At 49.8% G+C, this 23,650-nt stretch overlaps 1 protein-coding gene across 2 annotated transcripts; it reads right to left on the bottom strand.

Annotated features, from left to right (window-relative positions):
- Positions 1-6,096: 6,096 nt before the first annotated feature.
- On the bottom strand, positions 6,097-14,886 carry CDKN1A (cyclin dependent kinase inhibitor 1A). 2 transcript variants are annotated; one of them, XM_012532246.3, is made up of 3 exons: positions 14,736-14,886; positions 9,280-9,735; positions 6,097-7,612 (listed from the first exon to the last, which is right to left on the bottom strand). In XM_012532246.3, exons 2-3 carry the CDS (start codon positions 9,722-9,724, stop codon positions 7,563-7,565), a joined length of 495 nt encoding a protein of 164 aa, XP_012387700.1. In that variant the 5' UTR covers positions 9,725-9,735; positions 14,736-14,886; the 3' UTR covers positions 6,097-7,562. The 2 variants fall into 2 exon arrangements, with proteins under 2 accessions (XP_012387700.1, XP_033280019.1); XM_033424128.2 differs by having other exon boundaries at positions 14,723-14,869.
- Positions 14,887-23,650: the final 8,764 nt, after the last annotated feature.

The raw sequence follows: 23,650 nt of genomic DNA, 5'->3' as shown, positions 1-23,650 counted from the left end.
TGGAATAACCTTCAAAAGATATTGTTGTTGTTTTTTTAATTGGGGTATAGTTGCTTTACAATGTTGTGTTAGTTTCTTCTATACAAAGAAGTGAAACATCTGTATGTATACATATATCTCCTCCCTCTTGGACCTCCCTCCCCACCCCCATCCCACCCATCTAGGTCACCACAGAGCACCGAGCTGAGCTCCCTGTGCTATACAACATGTTCCCACTAGCTATCTATTTCACACATGGTAGTGTATATATGTCAATCCCAATCTCCCAATTCATCTCACCCCCTTCCCCCTCCCCACCATGGCCACAAGTCCATTCTCTATGTCTGTGTCTCCATTCTTGCCCTGCAGTTAGGTTCATCTGTATCATTTTTCTAGATTCCACATATATGCCTTAATATACGATATTTGTTTTTCTCTTTCTGACTTACTTCACTCTGTATGACAGACTCTAGGTCCATCCACGTCTCTATAAATGACCCAGTTTCATTCCTTTTTATGGCTTTTTATTCCATTGTGTATGTACCACATCTTCTTTATCCATTCATCTGTCAATGGACACTTAGGTTGCTTCCATGACCTGGCTATTGTAAATAGTACTGCAATGAACATTGTGGTACATGTTTCTTTTTGAATTATGGTTTTCTCAGGGTATATGCACAGTAGTGGGATTGCTGGGTCATATGGTAGTTCTATTTCTAGTTTTTTAAGGAACCTCCATACTGTTCTCCATAGTGGCTGTATCAATTTACATTCCCACCAACAGAGCAAGAGGACTTCCCTTTCTCCACACCCTCTCCAGCATTTACTGTTGGGATACAGCTTTACCTAAGACTGAGAAAACCTAAGTTACATCAAAGACTGAGGAGGGACACAGAAGAAGACAGGTGCCCTAAAGCCTCCTCTGAAGAGTTGTCATGGCAGCAGTGGCCCTGGGCGAGGCACTTCCCCTTTCTGGGTTACTGAGCAGGCAATATGACCTGGGTCACCAGCGTGAATATCCTGGTGCCCCACCACTTCATAGGGGTGTGACCTCAGGCAAGTGACGTAAAGGTTTGTTGCCTCAATTTCTTATCTGTAAAACAGAGGCCATAATAGTGCCCATCTTGGTTGTGTATTGTAAGGATTCAGTGCTTTATAAACCCATATAAAGCATTTGGAACCGTGTTAGGCAGATGATAATCAATGTCAGCTGTTGTTACTTTGTGGGGTTTTTTTTGTTTTGTTTTGTTTTGTTTTTGATGGTTTGTTTGTTTTTTTTATTTATTTTTTTATTTTGCGGTACGCGGGCCTCTCACTGTTGTGGCCTCTCCTGTTGCGGAGCAACAGGCTCCAGACGCGCAGGCTCAGCGGCCATGGCTCACGGGCCCAGCCGCTCCGCGGCATGTGGGATCTTCCCAGACCGGGGCACAAACCCGTGTCCCCTACATCGGCAGGCGGACTCTCAACCAACTGCGCCACCAGGGAAGCCCAGCTCTTGTTACTTTTGTGCTTGTTAATAGGAGACTGAGAGAACCTCCAACTTCTCCATCCTAGCAATTTTCAGGTGGCCTTGTTCACACGCCAGACTGGCTGTTGAGTGATGAGGGGCAGTGAAGTGAGAGCTGGGATCGGGGGGGGGCGGATAGGGTTGAGGATTGGGGCTGGGGTGGAGTTTGGGAGACAAATGCTCAGGTCAAGACGGAAATTCAAGCTGCAGTGAATCATTCAAAAAATATTTATTGAGCACCTATGATATGCTGGGAACTTTCTAGGTGTTGGGATACAGCAGTGAATACAAGAGGCAAAGACCAACCCTCAGGGTGCTCGTGTTTCTGTAAGCTGGGTGGGAGGGGGTAAAGCTACAGTGATTTTTGCCAGCTTGCTCACCTGGGCCCTAGGCTGGCTGAAGCGTAGTTATAGCAGCCACTGCTGATGCCCCACCTGCATCCCCAGGCCCATGTCTGTGTTCACTGGAAGTTGTGGTTAATAGTTCCTGACAGGATATAGCTTCTCACCTCAAACGCTTGCATCCTTCTCATTTTCTCTGGCATCACAGGAACTAGATCCACCCAGGGAGCAACCTGAACTTGCTCCTGGAGGCTGCCCTCAGTCAGCCATGGCTGGCGTCAGTGCTTAAGTACCTGAGAGATACCCAGGCAAGTACCCCCAGGGACAATCCTAGGGCGCATTCCACACGGTCTCCTCAGAGCTCCCAGGTGGACACAGCAGAACTTGCTCACCAGCACCTCCAGTGGCTTTCTCCTTTCCTGTCCCGCACTCTCCGCTCTCCCACTTGTGCTTCCAGCTTCCGCTCTCCCACTTTACTCCCAAGTAAACCACCTACACATACGTCCTTGTCTCAGGTTGCTTTTGAGGGAAAAAAGTCTAAGTTGGTAGCAGAAATGGCAGGAGGGCTTCTGAAAATGGATCCCTCACCAGTGAGATGACAACGGAGGCCCGATGCCAGCAGTGAGTGGGGCAGTGATAACCTCCAACCCCACATAGGCTGCAGCCTCATGGTGACAGAGACCCAGCTGTGGGAGGCAGACCGGGGAGAGGTACAGAAAGATATGGGGCCATGGTAATTATGAGGATTGCAAGGTTGGCTGGCTTCTGTTGACTGCCCTAGAAGTCTTGAAGAAGGAGAATCACAGACTCAACTCAGGGCAGGCTGTGTGGGACAGGAGACCCCCATCAGAGCATTCTAAATGGCCCTCATCTCCTGTGGCCCAAGAGCAGTCTGTGCTGATAATCAGCGCCAGGATCTAGTATAAAGGTGGTGGAGCTACAAGAGAGACCGGATGCACAGCCACAGCTGGTCCTGGAATGGAGATGTTTGTACGGATGAACCTTATACTCCCAGCTTCCCCTGAGCCCTCCAGGCCTGCAGAATGCCCCCTCCCTCTCTAGAGGAGAACACTCTCCCGTCACATGAAGATTCACCCCACCTCCCCTCTCTGCCTCTAGACAAGAGTCAGCAAAACACCTTAAGGACAAGAGAGTAAATATTTTAGGTTTGTGGGCCAAGTGGTCTCTGTCGCAACTACTCATTTCTGCTTTTGTACTACTTAAAGTGCAAAAACAGCCATAGGCAACAAGCAAATGGGTGTGTCTATATTGAAGTCAAACTTTATACCAAAATGGTCAGTTGGTCCACAGAGTAGGGGTTCGCCAGCCACTTCTCTTAGACCAATAATTGGGTCAGGTCTCAGCGTTGCCCAAGCAGGAAAGTACAGTCCCTGCTACTGGAGGAAACAACTTAGCAAAAAGCTACAGGTGTGGCTGGTATGTATTGGTAGGAACAGGGAAACACATGGAAGAGATCTCAGGGGTATGGGACTGGGGCTGAGGGAGATGAGGAATACAAGATGGCTAGAGAGAATGTTTATTGAGGCCTCTCTCTTGATTCACGATGAAACATCCTGGGGAATTCCCTGGCAGTCCAGTGGTTAGAGCTCTGTGCTCTCACTGCCGAGGGCTCGGGTTCAATTCCTGGTTGGGGAACTAAGATCCCACAGCCATGCAGCGTGGCTCCCTCTCGGAGTCCGATGGGTCCAATGAGTCTGTGGCTATTTCCTAGCCCCTGAATGCAAATTGGTGTGGATGTACTTAGCAGCTAACAGAACCCTCACATTGGTTCCCTAATCTGTGGAATAAGAGCCATTAGGGAAAGGACTGAGTAGCAGTCTCTTAAGTTATCCCACTGGTCAAGATAGTAAATCAGAAGCAAGACCACAGCCCTGGTGGAATTACAAAGGTTAGTCCTACCTTCAAAAACGTAAAGGACACAGAGTGTTTCCCAATCTACCCCCCATCTTGCTCTTATAGAAACCAAATGTAACATGGTGATTGATGATTATCCATGAGGCAGCCTTAATGGCAGCCATTATATCAGATATGGTATCTTTACTAGAATAGTCTCCGCGGCCTCTGACTGTAAGAAGCTAATAATACAGCCAATGCATTCTTTCCAATCCATATCAGAAAAGCAGATCAAAAGTGTGTCATGGGGACTTCCCTGGTGGCACAGTGGTTAAGAATCCGCCTGCTAACGCAGGGGACACAGGTTCGAGCCCTGGTCCAGGAAGATCCCACATGCCGCAGAGCAACTAAGCCCATGTGCCACAACTACTAAGCCTGCGCTCTAGAGCCCACGAGCCACAACTACTGAAGCCTGCGCACCACAACTACTGAAGTCTGCACACCTAGAGCCCGTGCTCCGCAACAAGAGAAGCCACCACGATGAGAAGCCCATGCACCGCAACAAAGAGTAGACCCCACTCACCACAACTAGAGAAAGCCCACGGGCAGCAACGAAGACAAAGCCCAACAAAACCAAAAAAAAAAAAAAAAGTGGGTCATGACCACATTCCACACAAATATTCAGAAACCTATCATGTTAGTTTTTTTTTAAAATAAATTTGTTTGTTTTGGCTGTGTTTGGTCTTTGTTGCTGTGCGCGGGCTTTCTCTAGTTGCGGTGAGCGGGGGCTACTCTGTTGCGGTGCACAGGCTTCTCATTGCGGTGGCTTCTCTTGTTGTGGAGTGCAGACTCTAGGCACACAGGCTTCAGTAGTTGTGGCACACAGGCTTAGTTGCTCCACGGCATGTGGGATCTTCCCGGGCCAGGGCTCGAACCTGTGTCCCTTGCATTGGCAGACAGTTTCTTAACCACTGCGCCACCAGGGAAGCCCCATTAGTTAAGTTTTAAATGGTCAAATGAGTTGGGGCATGCTGAGACATTCCCTCTATAGTAAAGGACAAGTTATTATACTGTGGACATCCTACCACTAAAAAGAGGCATAGCGCTGTTGGCCAATAAGGATTTTGGAGGCAGTATACTAAATACTGATCCAGCCCATATACTCTATGACTTGTTTAAGTGGAGTCCAGAGCAAAAGAGGCTCTGCAATAGGTCCTTGATATGGGGCAAGCGCTTGGGATGTATGGCCCAGCATATCCCACGATACTAGAAATATCCATGGGCGATAAGTAAACAGTGTAAAGTCTCCAAAAGCCCCAAAGGCAGAGCCTCATCTCAGACCCCTAGGATTCTGGAGCAAAGCCACGCCCTGTACAGCAGAGAATTAGTCAGCATTTGAAAAGTAGTTCTTGACCAAATTGCACAATCCAGAGCGAACAGATCATTATTGTTTTAAGCTACTAAGTCTTAGGGTTGTTAACTATGAATAGGTAATCAGAAGATGCAGTAAGAGTACTTTGTTCTTTTTAATGTCATATAGTATTCCACTATATACAGATACCACAACTTATGTATCTTTTCTTATATTATGGACATTTAGGTTGTTTCTGGTTTGGCTCTGTTATGAATAATGCTGCTATGAACATGTCTTTTGGCAGAAATGTGTACTCATTTCTCTTGAGAACAAACCTAAGAATAGAATTCCTGGTCACAGGGCAGGCATGAGGGAAGGCATCTTCAGGAGATATTGCCAAAGAGTTTTCCAAAGTAGTTAAAATAGTTTATAGTTCCATCAGAAGGTATAAGAGTTCCAGTTGCTCCAAATCCTTGCCAACGTTTGGCATTGTCAGTCTTTTTCATCTTAGTCATTCTGGTAGGTGTGTATCTTATTGTGGTTTTAATTTGCATTTCCCTGATGAGTAACAATATATTCTTTACTAAAAAAACCACACACACAAGAAACCAAAATGTTGACAGTGGCACTCTACAGAGGTGTGATGAATTATTTTGTTTTGTTATTGTTGTCTGCTTTTTGTTCTGTAGTCTTGGTCTTTCTATTTGCTAAGCTTTCTGCATTTTTAAAATTTAAGTGCTTAATTTTTTAAATTATAAAAACAATCCAGGGCTTCCCTGGTGGCGCAGTGGTTGAGAGTCCGCCTGCTGATGCAGGGGACACGGGTTCGTGCCCCGGTCTGGGAAGATCCCACATGCCGCAGAGTGGCTGGGCCCGTGAGCCATGGCCGCTGAGCCTGCGCATCCGGAGCCTGTGCTCCGTGACGGGAGAGGCCACAGCAGTGAGAGGCCTGCGTACAGCAAAAAAAAAAAAAAAAAAAAAAAAAAAAAAATCCAAAAAACCTCCACCTACTTGTTCTTATAAATAACAAGGTATATTGACGACAACAGTAATATTACAAGTGAAGTCACCAGAAATATTTATTGAGCACCTACTGTATATCCAGCACTGTGGGAGGGGCTTTGAAGGACACAGGGCAGTACAGGACTTATTCTCTGCCCTTGAGAGGTTTACAGTCTAGGTGGAGACAGAAGAACCAGGACATATGGGAGCCAGGAGAAAACAGTCCAGGCCAGGATGTTACAGGAGCTGGAAGGTGTCTGGGGTCAGAGCCACCAAGTGGTTCAGTGCCAGGAAAGACAACAACTCACAGCTCCCGGGCCCATATCCACCCACTTAGTGTGCCCTATCCATAGCCTCTACTCCCGCCATCATAAAACACCTAACTCCTTGTTCAGTTGCTATTCAAAGTGCAATGAAATGGGGGAGGGGTGGGGCAAATGGAAAACGTCCTTGGATGAGTTCCAGGGGCTGGTGTCACAATCTCCCTCCTGCTTCTCACCCACATACCCCTCACACAGAGAGATCCCCATTCAAGGAGGCCTGTCTGACCATCCAGGACCACCACCCCAAGAGCTAAGAGGAGGGGGTGGTCACTGCTTGAGCTGCCTGAGGTAGAACTGGGGAACCCTACTTCTAGCGTGCCCCTTCCCCTTCCAGTCCACTGAGTTGGGGGGACAGGCACCCCAGAGTTGCCACCCAGGGCTGAGAAGGTACAAAAGGGAAAGGACATGGAGGAAGGGAGAGGAGCAGAGAGGGACTGAGAGCCCAGCTGGGAAAGAGGGGCCTCTGGGGCCCCTAGAAAAGTGCAGGGGAATGCGAAGCCAAACACTGAGGCCGGCTCCCCCACGGGTGGAGGGGAGGTGGGGTGGTCTGCTACGGGACCCGACCTTCCCCACACCTTCACGGGACCGAGGGGGTTATCAAGGGCCACGAGGGTATCAAATCCCCAGGCCTGTTCCAGGCTGTGCCCACTTCAAGGTCACCCTGCCCAACCTTCGAGGGGAGTGAGGGGACCTCAAAGTTTCGATGATGCTCCCCACTCTGTTGGGTCCCCTTCAAAGTGCTATCTGTTCACTTCTCAAATTATAAGGAATTCAGGTCTGAGAATGCGGGAAAGGGGTAGAATTTTGTAATACCCATCAGACGGTGAGGGGAGGGAGCCAGGTACCTCCAGAGAGTACCACCCAGCGGGTGAGGGTCGTGCCAGCCTCACCGTACCTCAGGGAGAGAGGAAATGGACAGCAAAGGATGAGGAGGGCTTAAATAATAGTTCACATAATAAAAATACCTAGCACTCTAATAAGCCTAGTTTTCTGCTACCTAATTTTTTTTTAAATAATTCTAATGCCAGAGGCTGGGGGTCTGAGGAGGGTGGGGGCAAGCAGGGTATATACATGAGGAGGAGTTTAAATTAAAACACAAATAATAATTAAGACACACAAACTGAAGGAATCAGGCAAAAGATGTAGAAGAGGCCTACAGTGGCCCCCTTGTTTCCAGGATGACCTAGCTTCCAGCGGCTGGGTTAGGGCTTCCTCTTGGAGCTGATCAGCCGGCGTTTAGAGTGATAGAAATCTGAGGAGAGAGAACAGAAGTCAGCCAGGCCAGGAGGAAGAGGGCCCAGCAGAACCACCCATCCAAGGCAAACTGCAGAGGGGCCAGGGACCCCTCCCCAGGGCCAGAGGGACACACTGCCAAGTCCAGGGAAGAACTGTGGCAACTTCTGGCCCATCTCCCAGAGGAGCATTTCCAGAGCATCCCACCGTACTTCACAGATGTGATTAATAATAGGACCTACGCCCATGGGCCGGCTGTAAGGCAAGCTGCCCTATACAGTAGCCACTAATCCTATGTGGTTATTTAAATTAACTAACGTTAAACAAAATGCAAAATTCAATTCCTCGGTCACACTAGCCAGATGTCAAGTACTTGGCGGCCATGTGTGGCCAGCGGCACTGGACATTTGCATCTTTACAGAGTTCTATCGGAGAGCACTGCTCTATCGGAGAGCACTGCTCTGCTCAGCTACTTAAAACCACCCTGGACTTTGGGGTAAAAAACACCTGGGTTCTAGGGCTTCCCTGGTGGCGCAGTGGTTGAGAATCTGCCTGCTAATGCAGGGGACACACTGCTCTAATGCACTATCTATTGCATTAGATAATCCATGAAAAATGTTCTGCACAATGCCTGGGCTGTATAAAGTTAGCTATTATTATTATTATCATTATCAGTATTGTTAGTTCTGACCCAGCTGCAAATTAGCTGTGGGATTCTTGGCTGCATCTCTCCAAGCCTCATTTTCCTCACCTATAAAATGAGGATAACACGGGTATGGTGCTCTGAGGATTAAATGAAATGCTCTCTAAAAGACTTTGGTTGATGGGGAATTCCCTGGCGGTCCAGTGGTTAGGATTCCACACTTTCACTGCCAAGGGCCCAGGTCCAATCCTTGGTCAGTGAACTAAGATCCTGCAAGCCGTGCATGGTGAAGCCAAAAAATAATAATAATAATAACAGTAATAATAATAAAATTTTAAAGTAAAAAATTAAAAAAAAAAAAAGACTTTGGTCAAAGGCCTGGCATACTTAGCGTTCAAATGTCAGTATCATTCATTCAGTTTTCCTCAAGCACCTGCTATGTGTCAGATACCATCCTAGGTGCTGAGGATTCAGCAATGAACAACAGAGCTACAGATTCCTTTCTTGTGGAGATAATATCCTAGTTGGGGAGATGGACAATATCAAGATAAGGAAGTAGCTGTTGATAGTTTAAAAAGTGCCAAAAAGAGAAAAATAGGCAGGGAAGGGGGGCTGGAGGTGTGTATGTGTGTTGGGGAAGGGGAGTTAAGTTTGAATAGGACAGCCGGGAAATTCTCATTAGCTTTCTCTCCACTGCAAATTCATTGCGGGACCTTAGGCAAATCATTCTACCTCTCTGGGCCTTGTTTCTTTGCCTACAGAAGGATGGCAATAATGTCTTATGGTATAGGATTGCTATAAGGACTGAAAGAAATCTAGAAACTTAGCAAAGGGCTTGGCATATAATCAATGTTCCAAATAAATGTTAGCTGGTTGTTCTTGGCAGCAGGCTAGCTGTGTGACCTCAGGCAAGTTACTTCCCCTCTCTGGGCCTGTTTCCCACTCTGAGGTATGAGGAAGCTGGGCCAGATAGTTCAGCCCTTGCACCATGAATTCTGGGAGTCTTGATCCCTTGCAGTATCCTTCTCTGCACTTGTCCTCACCTGTCATGCTGGTCTGTCGCCGTTTTCGTCCCTGGGAGGTGCCCGGCCCTCCCGGGGACCCCTCAGGCCGCTCTGGGGAGCGAGGCACGAGGGTACAGGACAGTGACAGGTCCACGTGGTCCTCCTGAGATGTCCCCTGCAGCAGGGCAGATGAGGTGCTCGGCCACTTGCCCCCTCCCAGGTCGTCCCGGGTCCCCCGGGGCCCTGCAGGCAGGTAAAGCTTGGGCAGGCCAAGGCCCCTCACGCGCTCCCAGGCGAAGTCACCCTCCAGAGGGGTCTCGGTGACAAAGTCGAAGTTCCATCGATCTCGGGCCTCCTGCACGCAGCTGGCCATCAGGGCGTCGCAGTCCCGGCGCAGCTGCTCACTGTCCACCGGGCCAAAGAGGCGGCGGCACGCCTTGCTGCCGCGTGGGATCTGATGGGCATCCCTGGATGGCTCTGACATGGTGCCTGCAGCTGGAACACAAGTAAGACCCTGGTCACTGGAGAAATCAGACCCTCCCTTACCCGGCCGTGCTTCACTCTGTAACCTCAGGCGAGGTCTTCCTACTAGAACGTGAGGTGAGATGATCACTCTAGTTCCTTCCAGCTAATTTCCCCCCACTTCCCTCCCACAGGCTCTCCCAACACCCCAGCAACACACACAGGGCTGGGGCAGAGCTCAGCCAGCCTGGCACCCCAAGGTCACTGGGGAAGCAGGCAGCTGAAGGGCAAGTTTATGTATGTCAACAAAGGCAGGTTTATTGCAATAGCAGGGATCAGGGTCCTGTTTACCACCAGGTATTATCAGGTAAAATCAATTTGTTTTCCCCCCTGAGGTGTCCCTCATGGGTGTGAATGCCCCAAGTCTGTGTGAATTGCCAGAGTCCAGCAGTTTCCTAACCCCAGACCTGGCCAGGAGGTCAATTCCCAAGTAAATGGACAGCTCCTCGAGCCTCCTGAAACCCTCCATCTAGATGCTCATGTGGAGTAATCCTGCTCAGCTACTTAAAACCACCCTGGACTTTGGGGTAAAAAACACCTGGGTTCTAGGGCTTCCCTGGTGGAGCAGTGGTTGAGAATCTGCCTGCTAATGCAGGGGACACAGGTTCGAGCCCTGGTCTGAGAGGATCCCACATGCCGCGGAGCAACTAAGCCTGTGAGCCACAACTACTGAGCCTGCACGTCTGGAGCCTGTGCTCCACAACGGGAGAGGCCGCGATAGTGAGAGGCCCGCGCACCGCGAAGAGTGGCCCCGCTTGCCACAACTAGAGAAAGCCCTCGCACAGAAACGAAGACCCAACACAGCAAAGATAAATAAATTAATTAATAAACTCCTACCCCCAACATCTTCTAAAAAAATGAATAAATAAAAATAAAAACACCTGGGTTCTAGTCCTAGCTCTGCCACTGACTATCTCAACTTTAAAAAAGTCACTTAACATCTTTCGGCCTCAATTTCCTCATCTGTAAAATGGGACTGCATGCAAGTCTAAAGCAGGGCTGTAGAAGCATGCTCAAGCAGTTGATCCGTGGGTCCCTCCAGGCAAGGCAGATGGAACAGAGTTGGGAGGCTGTATCTTGGTGGTTAAAAGTGAGGGCTCTGGAACCAGGCCACCTGGGTTGGAATCCAGGCTCTGCTGGGTGAACCTGGACAAGTGGCTTCACTTCTCTGGGGTCTATTTTCCTCATCTATAAAATGGAGACAGCAATAGTGAATGTCTCAGAGGACAGATGTGAGGATTAACTGAGTTAATGTAGATAATGTGCTTAGAGCAGTACCTAGTATATAGAAGTGCTTGGAAAATATTATTATTATTTCTCTCTGCCTTTAGTTCTGCCTGAGCTCCTCCCCATCACTCCACCTGGGCCACTGCCTCCTTCAGACAGCAGCTGACAGGTGGTGTGCGCTGAGGGCCTTTCCCAAGGATGTCATCATGCAGGCAGCCTGGGGGTGAGGAGCAACTAGGCAGGGCAGGGCAGGGAGATGACTTCTCCCAGGCTGAGCCACATCCTGCCAGGCACATGAGGTGACGTGAAGTCTAGACAACATGGAAGCCCCTGCCCCATTTTGCCTGCATCCAAAGAACCCATTTTTCAGGCAAAGAAAATTAAAGGCACCCGTCTACCTGGTTCCTCTCCTCCCACTTCAGGAGAGGGAAAACTAAGGATGAGTTTGCCCGTGAGGGAGTGCTGGCACCTACCTGCCCTGCTCCGGCCTGACTCCAGGATGAGCTCCTGCACGACCTTGACAGGGACTGGGTTTTCTGGGGACAAGTCCTGCTTTGCAGGCTCTGAGGGTGAAAGCTCTGCTGAGTGACCTCCTGGGACAGGAAGCCCTGAACCCACACCACACCTACCCCTCCACACTCCACCTCTCACAGTGAGTGGAGCCCTCAACGCAATGTCTTAGCTGATAGGGGAGGGGAGGCACTAGGTGACCTCAGATCAAGTTAAAAGGGCAGGAGTTATGAGACTTGCCCCAAAACCACACAGTTAAAAGGATCGGGCTTCCCTGGTGGCGCAGTGGTTGAGAGTCCGCCTGCCGATGCAGGGGACACGGGTTCGTGCCGCGGTCCGGGAAGATCCCACATGCCGCGGAGCGGCCGGAGCCTGTGCTCCGCAACGGGAGAGGCCACAACAGTGAGAGGCCCGCGTACCGCAAAAAAAAAAAAAAAAAAAAAAAAAAAAAAAAAAAGGATCAAGGGCCACTGCCACATAGAGAGAGGTAACATAGTGCAGTGGGCAAAGCCCACAAATAACCTTTGCTCACTCTCTTCAGGGAAGGATTGAGATTTATTTTTATATTTTATGTGCCAAGGCCTGTTCTAAGAAGTTTACAGATATTAATTTTCTGAAAAAGTGAGTACATTAGGTCTTTTACCGAAGAGGTAACCAAGGTGCAGAGAAGTTAAGTAACTTTCCCAAGGTCACACAGCTCACAAGTGGCACAGCCAGGATTTGAACCCAGGCCTGAATGCCCTGGGTTCTGTGCTCTGGTGTTGAACCCTACTCCCTCTCTAATTTTGAGGTTTCTTAACCAGAGAGCCACTTGAGCTTTTTCAAAATGTAGACTGACAGGCCCCTCCTTCCCCAGACCAATTAAATTCAAATGTTTGACAGCTCTCCAGATGGGCATGTTTGGGGTACCAGCCAAGAGGGGACACACAGAATGTCCTGAGTAGACACTATGGATCTCAGTTCTTCATTGGTACACGGAGGAGAAGCCCACCTAGGGCTTTATCAGGGAGCTGGATATTCCCTAGCTTCTAGGAGCTGAAGATGGGACCAGAATCCAGGCAGGGACCCTCTCTACTTCTGCTACCCCTTCCCTTACAGCTCTCATAGGCTCCCCACCAAAATCTTCTCTCATGCCCATTATTATAACTCCCACCTGAGAAAACAAACAAAAACCCTTGTTTTACAAACAAGTAACTTAGAATAGCTTCCTTTGTTGGCCTTCCTGCCTTCGACTTCAACCATATTTTCATACTCAAATAAATGGTTAGCTCTCAGTAAACACTGCTGAACCAATAGGGTACTCTTTTTAAGAGGCGGGGGAGCGACCTCAGATCAACACTGGAATAGCGGCGGGAAGCAAAGGCGGGTGAAGCCTCCTTCCGCGGGAAGGCGTGTTTGCTATTAGCGCTGGGGCCAGAAGGGGGCGCTGGTCTACAGGAAATCACGCGCGGGATGGGAGGTGCGTGGGCAGAGCCTGGGACAGCGGCAGGGAGTAGTGATGAGTCAGTTTCCTGCAAAGAGCTCCCAGCCCGCCAAAACTTCACTTCCACTCCGGCTGCACGTCACCCCAGGGTGAGGAGGGGGAGCGGGAGGGGGAGCGGGAGCCGCGAACACGTCACGCTGAGCCAGCTAGGCTTCCAAAACCCCCGCCACTGTTGGGAAACCGCGCGCTCTCGCGCCGTCTCTTGTGACACACACACGCGCGCGCGCGCACACACACACACACACACACCGCAAGCACAGGCGCGCCGAGATCTGGTCCCTCCACCTTATCTCCACGCCCAAAGCAGGGGATGAGTCAGATCCCTGGAAAATAAAAATAGACGGGAGCAACGAAAACAAAACCGCTCTTAAGTCCTCCCCGAAACGCAACGTGGAGGAAGGGAAGGAAGGAGGGAGCTGCCTGGGCGCCCTAAAGTACCAAACCAGTTCCAAGATTCTCGTCCCCACGGGGAGGGCGCGTGTCCCCCGGGGGCCCCTGACAAGGCAGACAAGGCGGACGCACCGTGGTCCGCGCTGGGCGGCGGCGCCCGAAGGGCGACTCGCCCTCCTGCTCAACCGTGTCGCCCTCGGAGAGGGAATTCTGGACTAGGTTGGGGGCGCCCGGAGCCCCCGAATGCAGGCGACGGAGGTCCGGAGCGGCGTCGCACCCCGAAGCCCCATCCCTCAAAGACACGACCCCTCACCCCCTTCCTCCCTTGGCGAGGGCTGTGTGCCCCGCCGCCCCGCAGAGCAGGGCTCGGCCCCCGCCCCTGAATCCGTCCGTCCGACCCAAGGGCAGGCTGGGCCGGGGTTCTCCCGGCAGCGGTGGGAGAGACGTAGGTCCGGTTTCTGTGCTTCCCTAACTGACTGGCTGGCGCAAGCCCACTCAGCGCCGGGCCGCGGCTCCAGGTCCTCGAGGGCGCGCCGCGGGGCGGGGACCGGACACCCGGTCCTGGACCTCCTGGTGTCCCGGCTTCCCTGGGAACACTCTGTGCCAGCCAAATAGGTCACTGTGCTGATGGGGGGACAGAGACCATGGAGAGGCAGGGAAGGGGACTTCTGGAGGAGCCGCCGTCTCCCAGCCCTGGCGGGGATCTGACCTCACCCGGCCCCGTTCCCTGGGGTCTTCTTGTCACCGTGAGTCACCTCCTCGCTAGCCCTTAAGGGACGTGTCCCGACACGTTCCCAAGGGCCGGAGACACAGCCCGCGCTGACCTCAGCGCCCAGCCTATTGGCGGACACGGCAGCGTTGGGGACCCAGACCTCGGTTCTGGGCCGGGATGGCACCGATTGGATCCGAGAGCCGCCCGGGAGCGGATCCCAGATGAACCTGCTCGGCTCGGCTTTCCCCACCCCTCCCGGACCCCTCCGCGGACAGGGCTTCATCCCCACGCCGCAAGCGCACCAAGCCTGGGGCCCCGAGCTCACCCTCCGCCCGGTCCACGCCGTCCCTCGCCCCAGCTGAGCTTCAAGCGGAGGGAGCGTGGCGGGGATCTCTGAAATTAGTGCTGCCTCTCCCCGCCCGGAATCTCCGACACATCCCGGCCCCTGTCCCACGCGCACATATAGACTCGGGTGTGCGCAAAACCGAGCCCCAAGCACGGACCCACGCACGCCATTCACCTGTGAACACAGTACACACACGCCGCTGCGGACATACACCCACGGAGGTGCGCGGACAGACACGCGGACACGCTCGGCTCAGCTCAGAGCCGCAGCCCGGGATTCGCTCTTGCCTGACCTGGCTCTCTCACCTCCTCTGAGGGTCTCGGTGTCTCAGTGAATCCGCGCCCAGCTCCTCGTCGCCCAGCTACCGACTCGGGCAGCTGCTCACACCTAAGCTGGCGCCGCCTGCGTTCCCCTTATAAAAGGGCTGGAGGCGGGACCGGCCGCTCCGCCCACAGCGCGCCGGGGACCGGCCTCTGGGGGGACAACTGCGGCTCCCGTGCGCTCGCAACAGCGCTCTGGAAACCTCTGCGGCCAACCTCGCGTGCTGCAGGAGGGCGCTTCCCTCTCCCCACTACCCGCGCCTGGGTTTGTACGCTTGACACATTTCCCCACGAACTGCGCTCCAAATCTGTTTTTTTCAGTTGGGGAGTGAGTTGCCGCTCCTCCGGAGGGGACGACATTGTAAGGACAGGACCGAGGAGCCCCCTCTCTGGCCCACCACCAACTGACTCTGGGCAAGGGTTTACCCAAAGCAGTTGAATAGACCATGAGGAGTGTCATTAATAAATAAAAATCCTTAAATGATTTAAAAAAAACACACCTCACTTTGCAATTCCCAGAAAAGCCCCACTATACCACCTCTATTCCCATGGATTCCTAACTACAGCACCTCTGCCCATTACCTGAGGCACCCAGAGATCCCAATGAAGCATTCTTGGAGGCCAGAAAGGATTCAATTCCCTTTATTTCACAGATAAGGAAACCGAGGCCCACAGAACTAAAGGGATGAGAAGTTATTTGTCAAATGCTCCAGGGAAGAGAGGACTGGGCACACTGCTAAGAAAGGGCCAACCTGGTTTCCAGGGGAAATGGGACACTGAACTAACTTTCCCACCCCCTCGTCCTCACTCCCTACACCCACCTCCCTCTCACCTCAGCAGAAGAAAGCTCTGTGATTGCAGCAGATTTGATGGCTAGGGAGGGGAGAAAGATTTGGTGGGTGAGTTAGCTCCTGGGTAGTCCCCACACAGCCCACATACGCTGCTGGGAAACCGAGGCTCAGAGTTCAGTGGCCTGACTCATAACACAGCAAATAAATGGCGATGGCTGGAACACAGGCCTTTTGTCTCTCATCCAGAGCCCTCTGCTTGTTGCCCTCTCTGTTTCAGTGGCTCTAGAATGAGGGAAATGCCCTGCACCCCTCATTTCGAGGCAGTATACTGAGGCAGTATACTGATGAAAGACAATTCTGGAAACGTCCACTGGTGCTTCTGACAGATACAAAAGCAAGTGAGGTGCCCCACTGTTCCACACCCCTAGCCCCACTTGCACCCCACCTTTGCTTCCTCCTTCACCTAAAACATTTGCAGTTTCTCCTTTTAAAAAATTGCAGAGAACAGAGTGTTAATCTGAACAGAAATCTACTAAGAAATAGAATCCAGGCTTGGAACAGCTACAATTACTGACATCTAGGGCTGTTCAGTGTCTGGAAATCTCTGCCCAGACATGCCCAGTCTATTTCCTCTAATGCAGCTGACCTCAGGAAAGACAGACCTCCTTCTCCTCTACTGCTGGGACAAGAGCCTGGGTAGGGGTAGGAGGGCACATTACCAGACCCCCTTGCCTACCTAATTTTGGAATCAGGCCAGGACTTCAGAAGGACCTCAAAAAGGCCAAGATCCCAGGACCAGCCCCCTTCTCCCCCAGTTCCACCCTCCCCACCTCCAACACACCCGTACCCACACCACCCAAAGGCTGGGTTGTCAAATGTCCAGCAGAAGACGGGCATATCCTCCAACTGCCTTGAATCCCCTTGGCTTTCAGACATTTCAGATAGACTTGACATTGTCTGTCTGTTTACTTTGGGAAAAAAATTTAATGAAGGCTTGTATTGAATTATTTAAAGTTTTGTGGTCCTGAGCTTCACAATGAAATAATTCTTTTTGTTGTTTTTGTTGGGAAGTGAATTTTTTTTTATAACTTCTAGCTCACCACCACCACCACAACAGAATTCAACAAATATTTATTAAGCACCTACTGAGTGTCTAGTACTGTTCAGCACTTAAAAAAAAAAGTTTCCAACCATACACTTGAATGTGTAGCCAGGTATGCTCTTAAAGGAGGACTTCTGCCCTGAAGAAGCAAAGAAGCAGGTTGTTAGAAGCCACATGCAAGATCTAACTCCCAAAACACACACACATACACACACACACACACACACACACACACACACACACACACACACTAGATCCCAGGCCAGTCCCAAGGGATCTGCTGCAAATCACATATTCTGTTCAGAGGAACTCAGACCACGGTCTCCCTAGGGTCTCTGGGGGTCTCCTGTCTCCTACCACCCCCCTCTTCTCTGAAAGCAGGAAGCCCCAAGGACAAAACAGCCACCAGCTTCTTCTATGCCAGGGCTCAACATGTTAGGACATGTTCCTGAGGGCCTGAATGCTAGTCAGGACCACAGCCTGCTGCCCGGGCCTGCTCCCAAGGAAGCAGGCAGCTTAGGGATGTAGGGAGACTCAGCCTGAGAGGCCGGAGGATCCAGGTCAGCCCCCATCCAGGAGGGACGTGATGACGGAAAGGAAAGGTAGAAGCCCTAGCCTGAAGAAGGAGGATGTGAGGAAGGCTCAATGGTGGCCACAGGAGCTGCCCAGGAAGCAGGGGGAAGTGCTGGGAACAATGTCACTGTTTTCTCAGAAAAGGCCTGCGGAGTCCCTAACAGGGGCTGTCAGCTTTCAGTGGAATTCACTTCCACACAGGCTCCCAAGAAGTGAGACCCCCAGAGAAGTGGCAGAACAGAGACATTATTATATTATTGAGCAGAAGTCCCGCTTGCTTTTTTTTAAAGGAAGAATGAGATTGGGAGCTCCCCCAACTCCACCCCCCGACCTTCTGGGGGTTTTACCCAGCCAGTACAAAGATCAGAATTGACCATACAGTGAGGTAGAGGAATTTGTGACAGAATTTGTGCCAAATACTTCCAGCTTCCCTGAGCTAGCAATTTCACCTTGTCTAAGCCTGAAATTTCACCATTAGAAATTCATTTCTATAGTATTAAGTTCTGTTCTTCATTAAATAAGATCATATAGGCGAAATGCTTAGCATAGTGCCTGGCACATAGAAATCAGCACGGCAAATGAGTGCCTGAATCCTGCAGAGGGTTCTGGGTGGCACAGCACAGGGTGAATGTGTTGATCATATCATTTAGGGACTAGAAGGTGGTGAGGGAATGTTGTGAACACAGGCCATCTGAGGAGTGAAGGGCTCTCTGTGCCTTTGCACATATTGTTCCTTCTTCTTGGAATGAGTGTTCCTGACCAATATGCCCCACCTCCACTCCTTTCTCCACCCATTGAACTCCTACTGATCCTTCATGACCCGACCTATATGACCCCTTGGGGCAAGGCTTTCTCAGGGCTTCCTCTGGCTCCCAGAGCCCCTGGTAAGCAATACACTCCACTGTGCTTTACTGGCTTGCCTGGTTTATGTGCCTACTGCATCCTCTGAGATGGGAACCTAGAGAGGATGAGCCCATATTTTATTCATCTTTGTACCTTCAAGGCCTAGCAGCCTCAGCCTAATCTCAGTGAATATTTATGGAAGAGCCATTTTTGGCCTGCACTCTGAGGTTAGGCTTCAGTGCCTCTGCTTCTCAGCCCTCTCTTTTATTTATTCATTCATCTGTTTACTTATGTATTCATTAAAAAATAATATAATTAACACTCACTGCTCAACCCAAGAATTAGAACATTACAAATCATTGATACCTTCCTGTGATTTCCTCTCCTATGCTGACCCTTCCTCCCCTACCCCAAAATAAACACTATCTTGCAGTGTACACTATTTTATGTTGAACTTTCTTTTGTTTTCAGTAGTTTTATCACATGTGACCAAGACAGTAATGCTCTTCCATTTTTCTACGTGCTCGCCTACATTTCCCAGCCCCTCCCTGTAGTTTAGACTGGGTAACGTGACTGGTTCTAGCCAATGAAATGTGAACATAAGTGACATTTTCCTCCTTGGAACTGAGGTCAAGTGAAATACTCCAGCCTTTCTGTCCTCCCTGGCTGTGGCAAAAGTGAGGTCTCATGTCCCAGATGGTGCCACCTCACTATGGCAGATCCTCCCTCAGCCTAATTTCCCGAGTGGCTGTGTGGAGCCAAGCACCCCACCAACTTGTATGTGAGAAAGAAATAATCTTTTGTTATATGAAGTCAGTGAAATGTGAAGCTTCTTTGTTCCTGCAGCATAACCTACCTAAGATTTATCCATATGGCTATCGGTGATTGTGGTTTGTACAAGTCTGTGGCACCCAATGAAGTACAGCTCTGGGCATTTGCACTCTCTTGACGTTGCCTCCCCTTGAATCTGTCTGGCTTATGACTCTTTTAGCCAATAGAATGGGTAATTCTGTGCCTGTTCTAGGTCTAACCCTTAATAAGGTCTAGCAACTTCTGCTTTTGCATTCTTGAGGAACTTGAGACACCACGTGAGAATTTTGATTACTCTGAGACCACCATGCTGAGAGAAGTCATGTGGAGGCCACATGCAAGATAACCAAGGCTACTCCCCCATGCACAATAGCTCCAAGTGATCTCCTAGCTGACTGCCAGCATCAACATGCCAACCACATGAGAGGACCATTTTAAAAGTTGATATTTCATCCTCAATTAATCCTCCCCAGTTGAAGCCACATGGAGTAGAGACAAGCCATCCCCAATGAGCCCCTGCCTAAATTGTAGAATTGTGAGCAAATAAATGATCGTGGTTGCCACTATGTTTTTTTAAGTCTTTATTGAATTTTGTTACAATATTGCTTCTGTTTTACGTTTTTTGGTCTTTTGGCCGCAAGACATGTGGGATCCCAGCTCCCCGACCAGGGATCGAACCCGCACCCCCTGCACTGGAAGGCGAAGTCTTAACCACTGGACCGCCAGGGAAGTCCCACCACTATGTTTTAACATGGCCTGTTATGCAGCAATAGATAATTAAAACAGGGCTCAATCATTTTCACTGTTATTTAACGTCCAGTGATTCCCTTCTCCTGTAAATGGGCACTTTGGTTATTTCCAGTTTTCTGTTATTATGCATAGGGCTGCTATAATTATTTTTTTTTAAGATTTTTTTGATGTGGACCATTTTTTTTTAACATCTTTATTGGAGTATAATTGCTTTACAATGGTGTGTTAGTTTCTGCTTTTGGACCATTTTTTTAAAGTAGTTATTGAATTTGTTACTACACTGCTTCTGTTTTATGTTTTGGGTTTTTGGCCACAAGGCATGTGGGATCCCAGCTCCCCAACCAGGGGTCGAACCCACACCCCCTGAATTGGAAGGGGAAGTCTTAACCACTGGACTGCCAGGGAAGTCCTAATTATTCTTATCCATGTCTTTGGGTCACACATGCAAGAGTTCCTCTTGGACATACACCTAGTAGTAGAATTGCCCCACAATCTTCCTATCAGAAGAAAAATGATTGGTGAAGCACCTGCACTTGGCGTTTGGACCTGTCTGTGTCTTTCAGGATTACTGGGAAAAGTCTAAAGCACTGCACACATGTTTGGGATTATCATTGCTTGCATTTTTGTGGAAGAATAAAAAGGAATCCAAAGGAATGAAGCACTAATGGTGGAATTTCAGATATACTGGACACCTGTGGGTAGACATTTGGTGACAAGAGGAACTGCCCACAGACACTGAGTTCAGTCCTCTGAGCCAGCCTTCAAAGCGCCCAAGGCATCCCTCTCCCAGGATCTTTAGCTCAGAACAGCCTTCTGAATGATTCCCAAAAAGTAGGAATTATGCATTCTTTCACTTTTTTCTTTCCTAACAAATTATTTTTAAGCCCCTCCCAAGAAAAAGGCCCATCAAAGTTCTGAGGGTCTTGGGTTTGGATCCTCTGATTGCATAGCAGTGTGGAGTCTTAGAAAGTCATTTCAGGATTTCAGATCCATTATCTGACTCCTCTCCATCCTGGATGGGTGTTTTAGACTCATGTTACAGATGGTGGAATGGAGGCCCCAAGAGGTGCTGGCTTTGGCTGAGATGACACAGGTAGAGAGAGTCAGGGCAGAGCCAGGGCTCTGGCTGTGGCCCCACCCTCTCTGTTCCCCCTCCTATCAGCTGCTTGTCCTTATCTTTGCTCCCCTAGGATGGCACTGAGTGTCACACATAGTCAAGATGCCACCAGAGCCACTGTGGAATGCAACAGCTGCAAACCCAATCCCCAAATGCTGGTGGCCCGAAGTTCAGAGCTAAAGGGAGATTATGCCTCCCTCTCCCCTCCCTCAGTGGTTTTTAACAACCCTGCACCTGCTGTGAGGAATGATTACCGATGTCTCCTTTTGGGTACATGCGAGCAGCTCAGTGCTGGACTTAGGAAGAAAAGTGGGAGTGTGTGTTAGAATGACACTAGCCATTGTAATAAATAAACTCTCAAATTACAGTGACAACCCAATAGAAGTTTATTTCTCACTCACATATGAATACAATTGAGGCGTTCTGGTTGGCAAGTAGCTGATCTCCATGTGATAATTCAGGGACTCAGGCCCTTTCCTGTGGCTCCACCATGCCCTAAGGCATCAGGATCTCTGCTTCCAGCTGGAGGAAAGAGAAAGAACATCAAGAAGGTATATGCATTTCTTCACACCTGGTTCAGAAGTAACACGCATCATTTCCCACCCACATTCCATTGGTAAGAACTTGTCATGCGGTCCCACTTAGATCAAGGGTCTGTGTAGTCCCCGATGGGGGCACAGATGTGTGATGAGCTGCTAGCCATCTCTGCCACAGCAGAGGAGCGAGGCAGATGAGAACCCTTTCCTCTTCCCCCTCTTCCCACAAGAGAGTTTTTTTCCTGCCGAGTTTCCGGACCTGGCCACGAGAAGAACAGTGCATGACCTCTGAGCTGCATGACATTGGACCTCAATATCTTCATCTATAAAACGGGTACTTTCATATCCATGATCTTACAACCTTTGCTGAGAGGTTGGAAAAAAAACGAGGTAGACATGATGCTCCCCAGTTCCCAGAGGAGGAAACCAGGACACAAAGAGACAGTGTGACTTGTCTAAAGTCACACAGCAGGACCCAATTTCCCCCTTCTGGTACATAGGTTTGTTTTGTTTTGACTAGTCAACATCAAAGTCTGCTGAGAAGTCACTGGACTGAAATGCAGGAAAATCCCCTACTCAGCAAATCCATCTGAAAACCTCCTGGGGGCCTAGGAGGATTACTAAGAAAAAGCCTTTTATTGTCTGAAATGCAGGTATAGAGACCCTGACAGGTTCTTGGTGGGCTGTGTGGGACCCAGCCTGAACCTGGTGTGGGGGAGGGAGCCTGCTGTGGTGAGACTTCAGGGAAGGCCCAATCCTCCCTTATCACTTTGCAGATGCCTGAACTCCATCCTTTAGACCATTTTCCCTCCAGCTCAGGAATTCTCAACACAGGGAATGGGAGAAAGGGAACCCCCTTTTGAAAAATGTTCAGGTCCTACAAATACAGACTCTTTCTAGAAGAAGACACAAGAAACAATGACAGTGGTTGCCTCTGGGAAGGGAAGCAGGTCCCCTGTGTCACCTACCTCCGTGGGCACCATTAGCACCATCTGAGTCTGTGTGGACAGCGCCCCCTGGAGTTGTGCTATGTACAACTCTGGGTGCAAGGTAGGCTTATTCCTTGTAATATATTTTAATAGTTAACTCCATTTAAAATAATAATTAACACAATTAAAAACCTATTCCAATTTCTGGCCCCATCTGGACCTACTGAATTAAAATTGTGTGAGTCAACCAGCTACACAAGTATACAGGTATTTTGAAAAATCTCCCCAATAACTGAAACCTCCCCACCCTCCAGCCTCACGGCTTTGGGAACCCTGATTTAGTCTGTCCATGCACAGGGCCCCCTTTCTTACCTCTAGAAGTTCTCAGCAGACCGTTCCTTCTGGTTGAGAATGAGAGAACCAAGAATAGATTCTGTCACTAAATGGGAATGGGGGAAGGGAGAAGGGGCAGGTGGGGTGGGAGCTCCAGGCTTAGTGCGCAGGCCAGCTTTACCTTCTGGGCAGTTGGGTCACCCGCACCCCTGCAGCTCTGAACCACCCCTCCTATTCCAACGCCCCCCACCTCCACCCCCCCACCCCACCCGCCCCAGTGTAACACATCAGCATCTTTGGCCGGCACAGCTCAGGCTCGGCCTTGCCCGGGCTTGCCTTTGGTTGCATCATCCTCTGGCCTTGCCCGGTGCAAGCCTCCCACTCACCGCTGGATAAAACCAGCTAATTATATCACGGGAGACCCAAGGCGGGAGCATGTGGGCATTTTCAGCTGACCCAGCCTGTTTCTACTTGCTTTGCATGATTGTTCTTGGTGTTTCAAAATAATAATAACAACTACCAACCAGGGAAAAACTGGCCTGGGGCTGTGGAGCATGCTGCTGAAGCAAGAGCAAGGGTCCACCTGCTGCTCCAGGAAAGACCTACCCAGCTCTCAGCTCAGAAAATGAAAAACAAGTCTCTTGACTCCCAAATCAGGGCTCAACAGACAAGCAGCTCTGAGAACAGGATACACTGGAATCAGCAGAATCAGGAATACAAATATTGCTTTGATAGCATCAATAACAGCAGCAAGGTAATTTATTTTTTCAAAATTTTAAAAAATTCTATTTGTAGTTTAGTCAAAAGTAGAGAGAGTTTTGTTTTCCCATAATTTCCTGTATTTATTTTTGGAGGAGATAACACAGTCAAAAGATACAAAATGATATGCAGTGAAAACTCCCTCCTATCCCTGCCCTCCCGCCTTCCATTTCCTTCCCAGAGGCTGGTGGCTGGTTGCTTGTGCCTCCTTCCAGAGATAGTCTATGATCAGCCAGATCCACAGTCCTTCATCCAAAACATGTGGGGACAAATGGGTTTCAGGATGCAGAACTTTTCAAATTTTAGACAAGTAATGAGGTGCATGTACCATGTATTTTGCAACATCTTCCCTCCATC

Source organism: Orcinus orca, chromosome 10 (assembly GCF_937001465.1).
Source record: "Orcinus orca chromosome 10, mOrcOrc1.1, whole genome shotgun sequence".
NCBI lineage: Eukaryota > Metazoa > Chordata > Mammalia > Artiodactyla > Delphinidae > Orcinus > Orcinus orca.
Note: the sequence above shows the minus strand (reverse complement) of the source record. Positions and strands in the feature narration are given on the sequence as shown.

What these genes read in the sequence shown, in the direction of transcription:
- CDKN1A (XM_012532246.3), bottom strand. Translation starts at nt 9,724, where the DNA reads ATGTCAGAGCCATCCAGGGATGCCCATCAGATCCCACGCGGCAGCAAG. An exon ending in GCGACAGACCAGCATGACAG is followed by an intron (nt 7,613 to 9,279) that starts GTGAGGACAAGT and finishes CTCTCTCCTCAG; the next exon opens with ATTTCTATCACTCTAAACGC.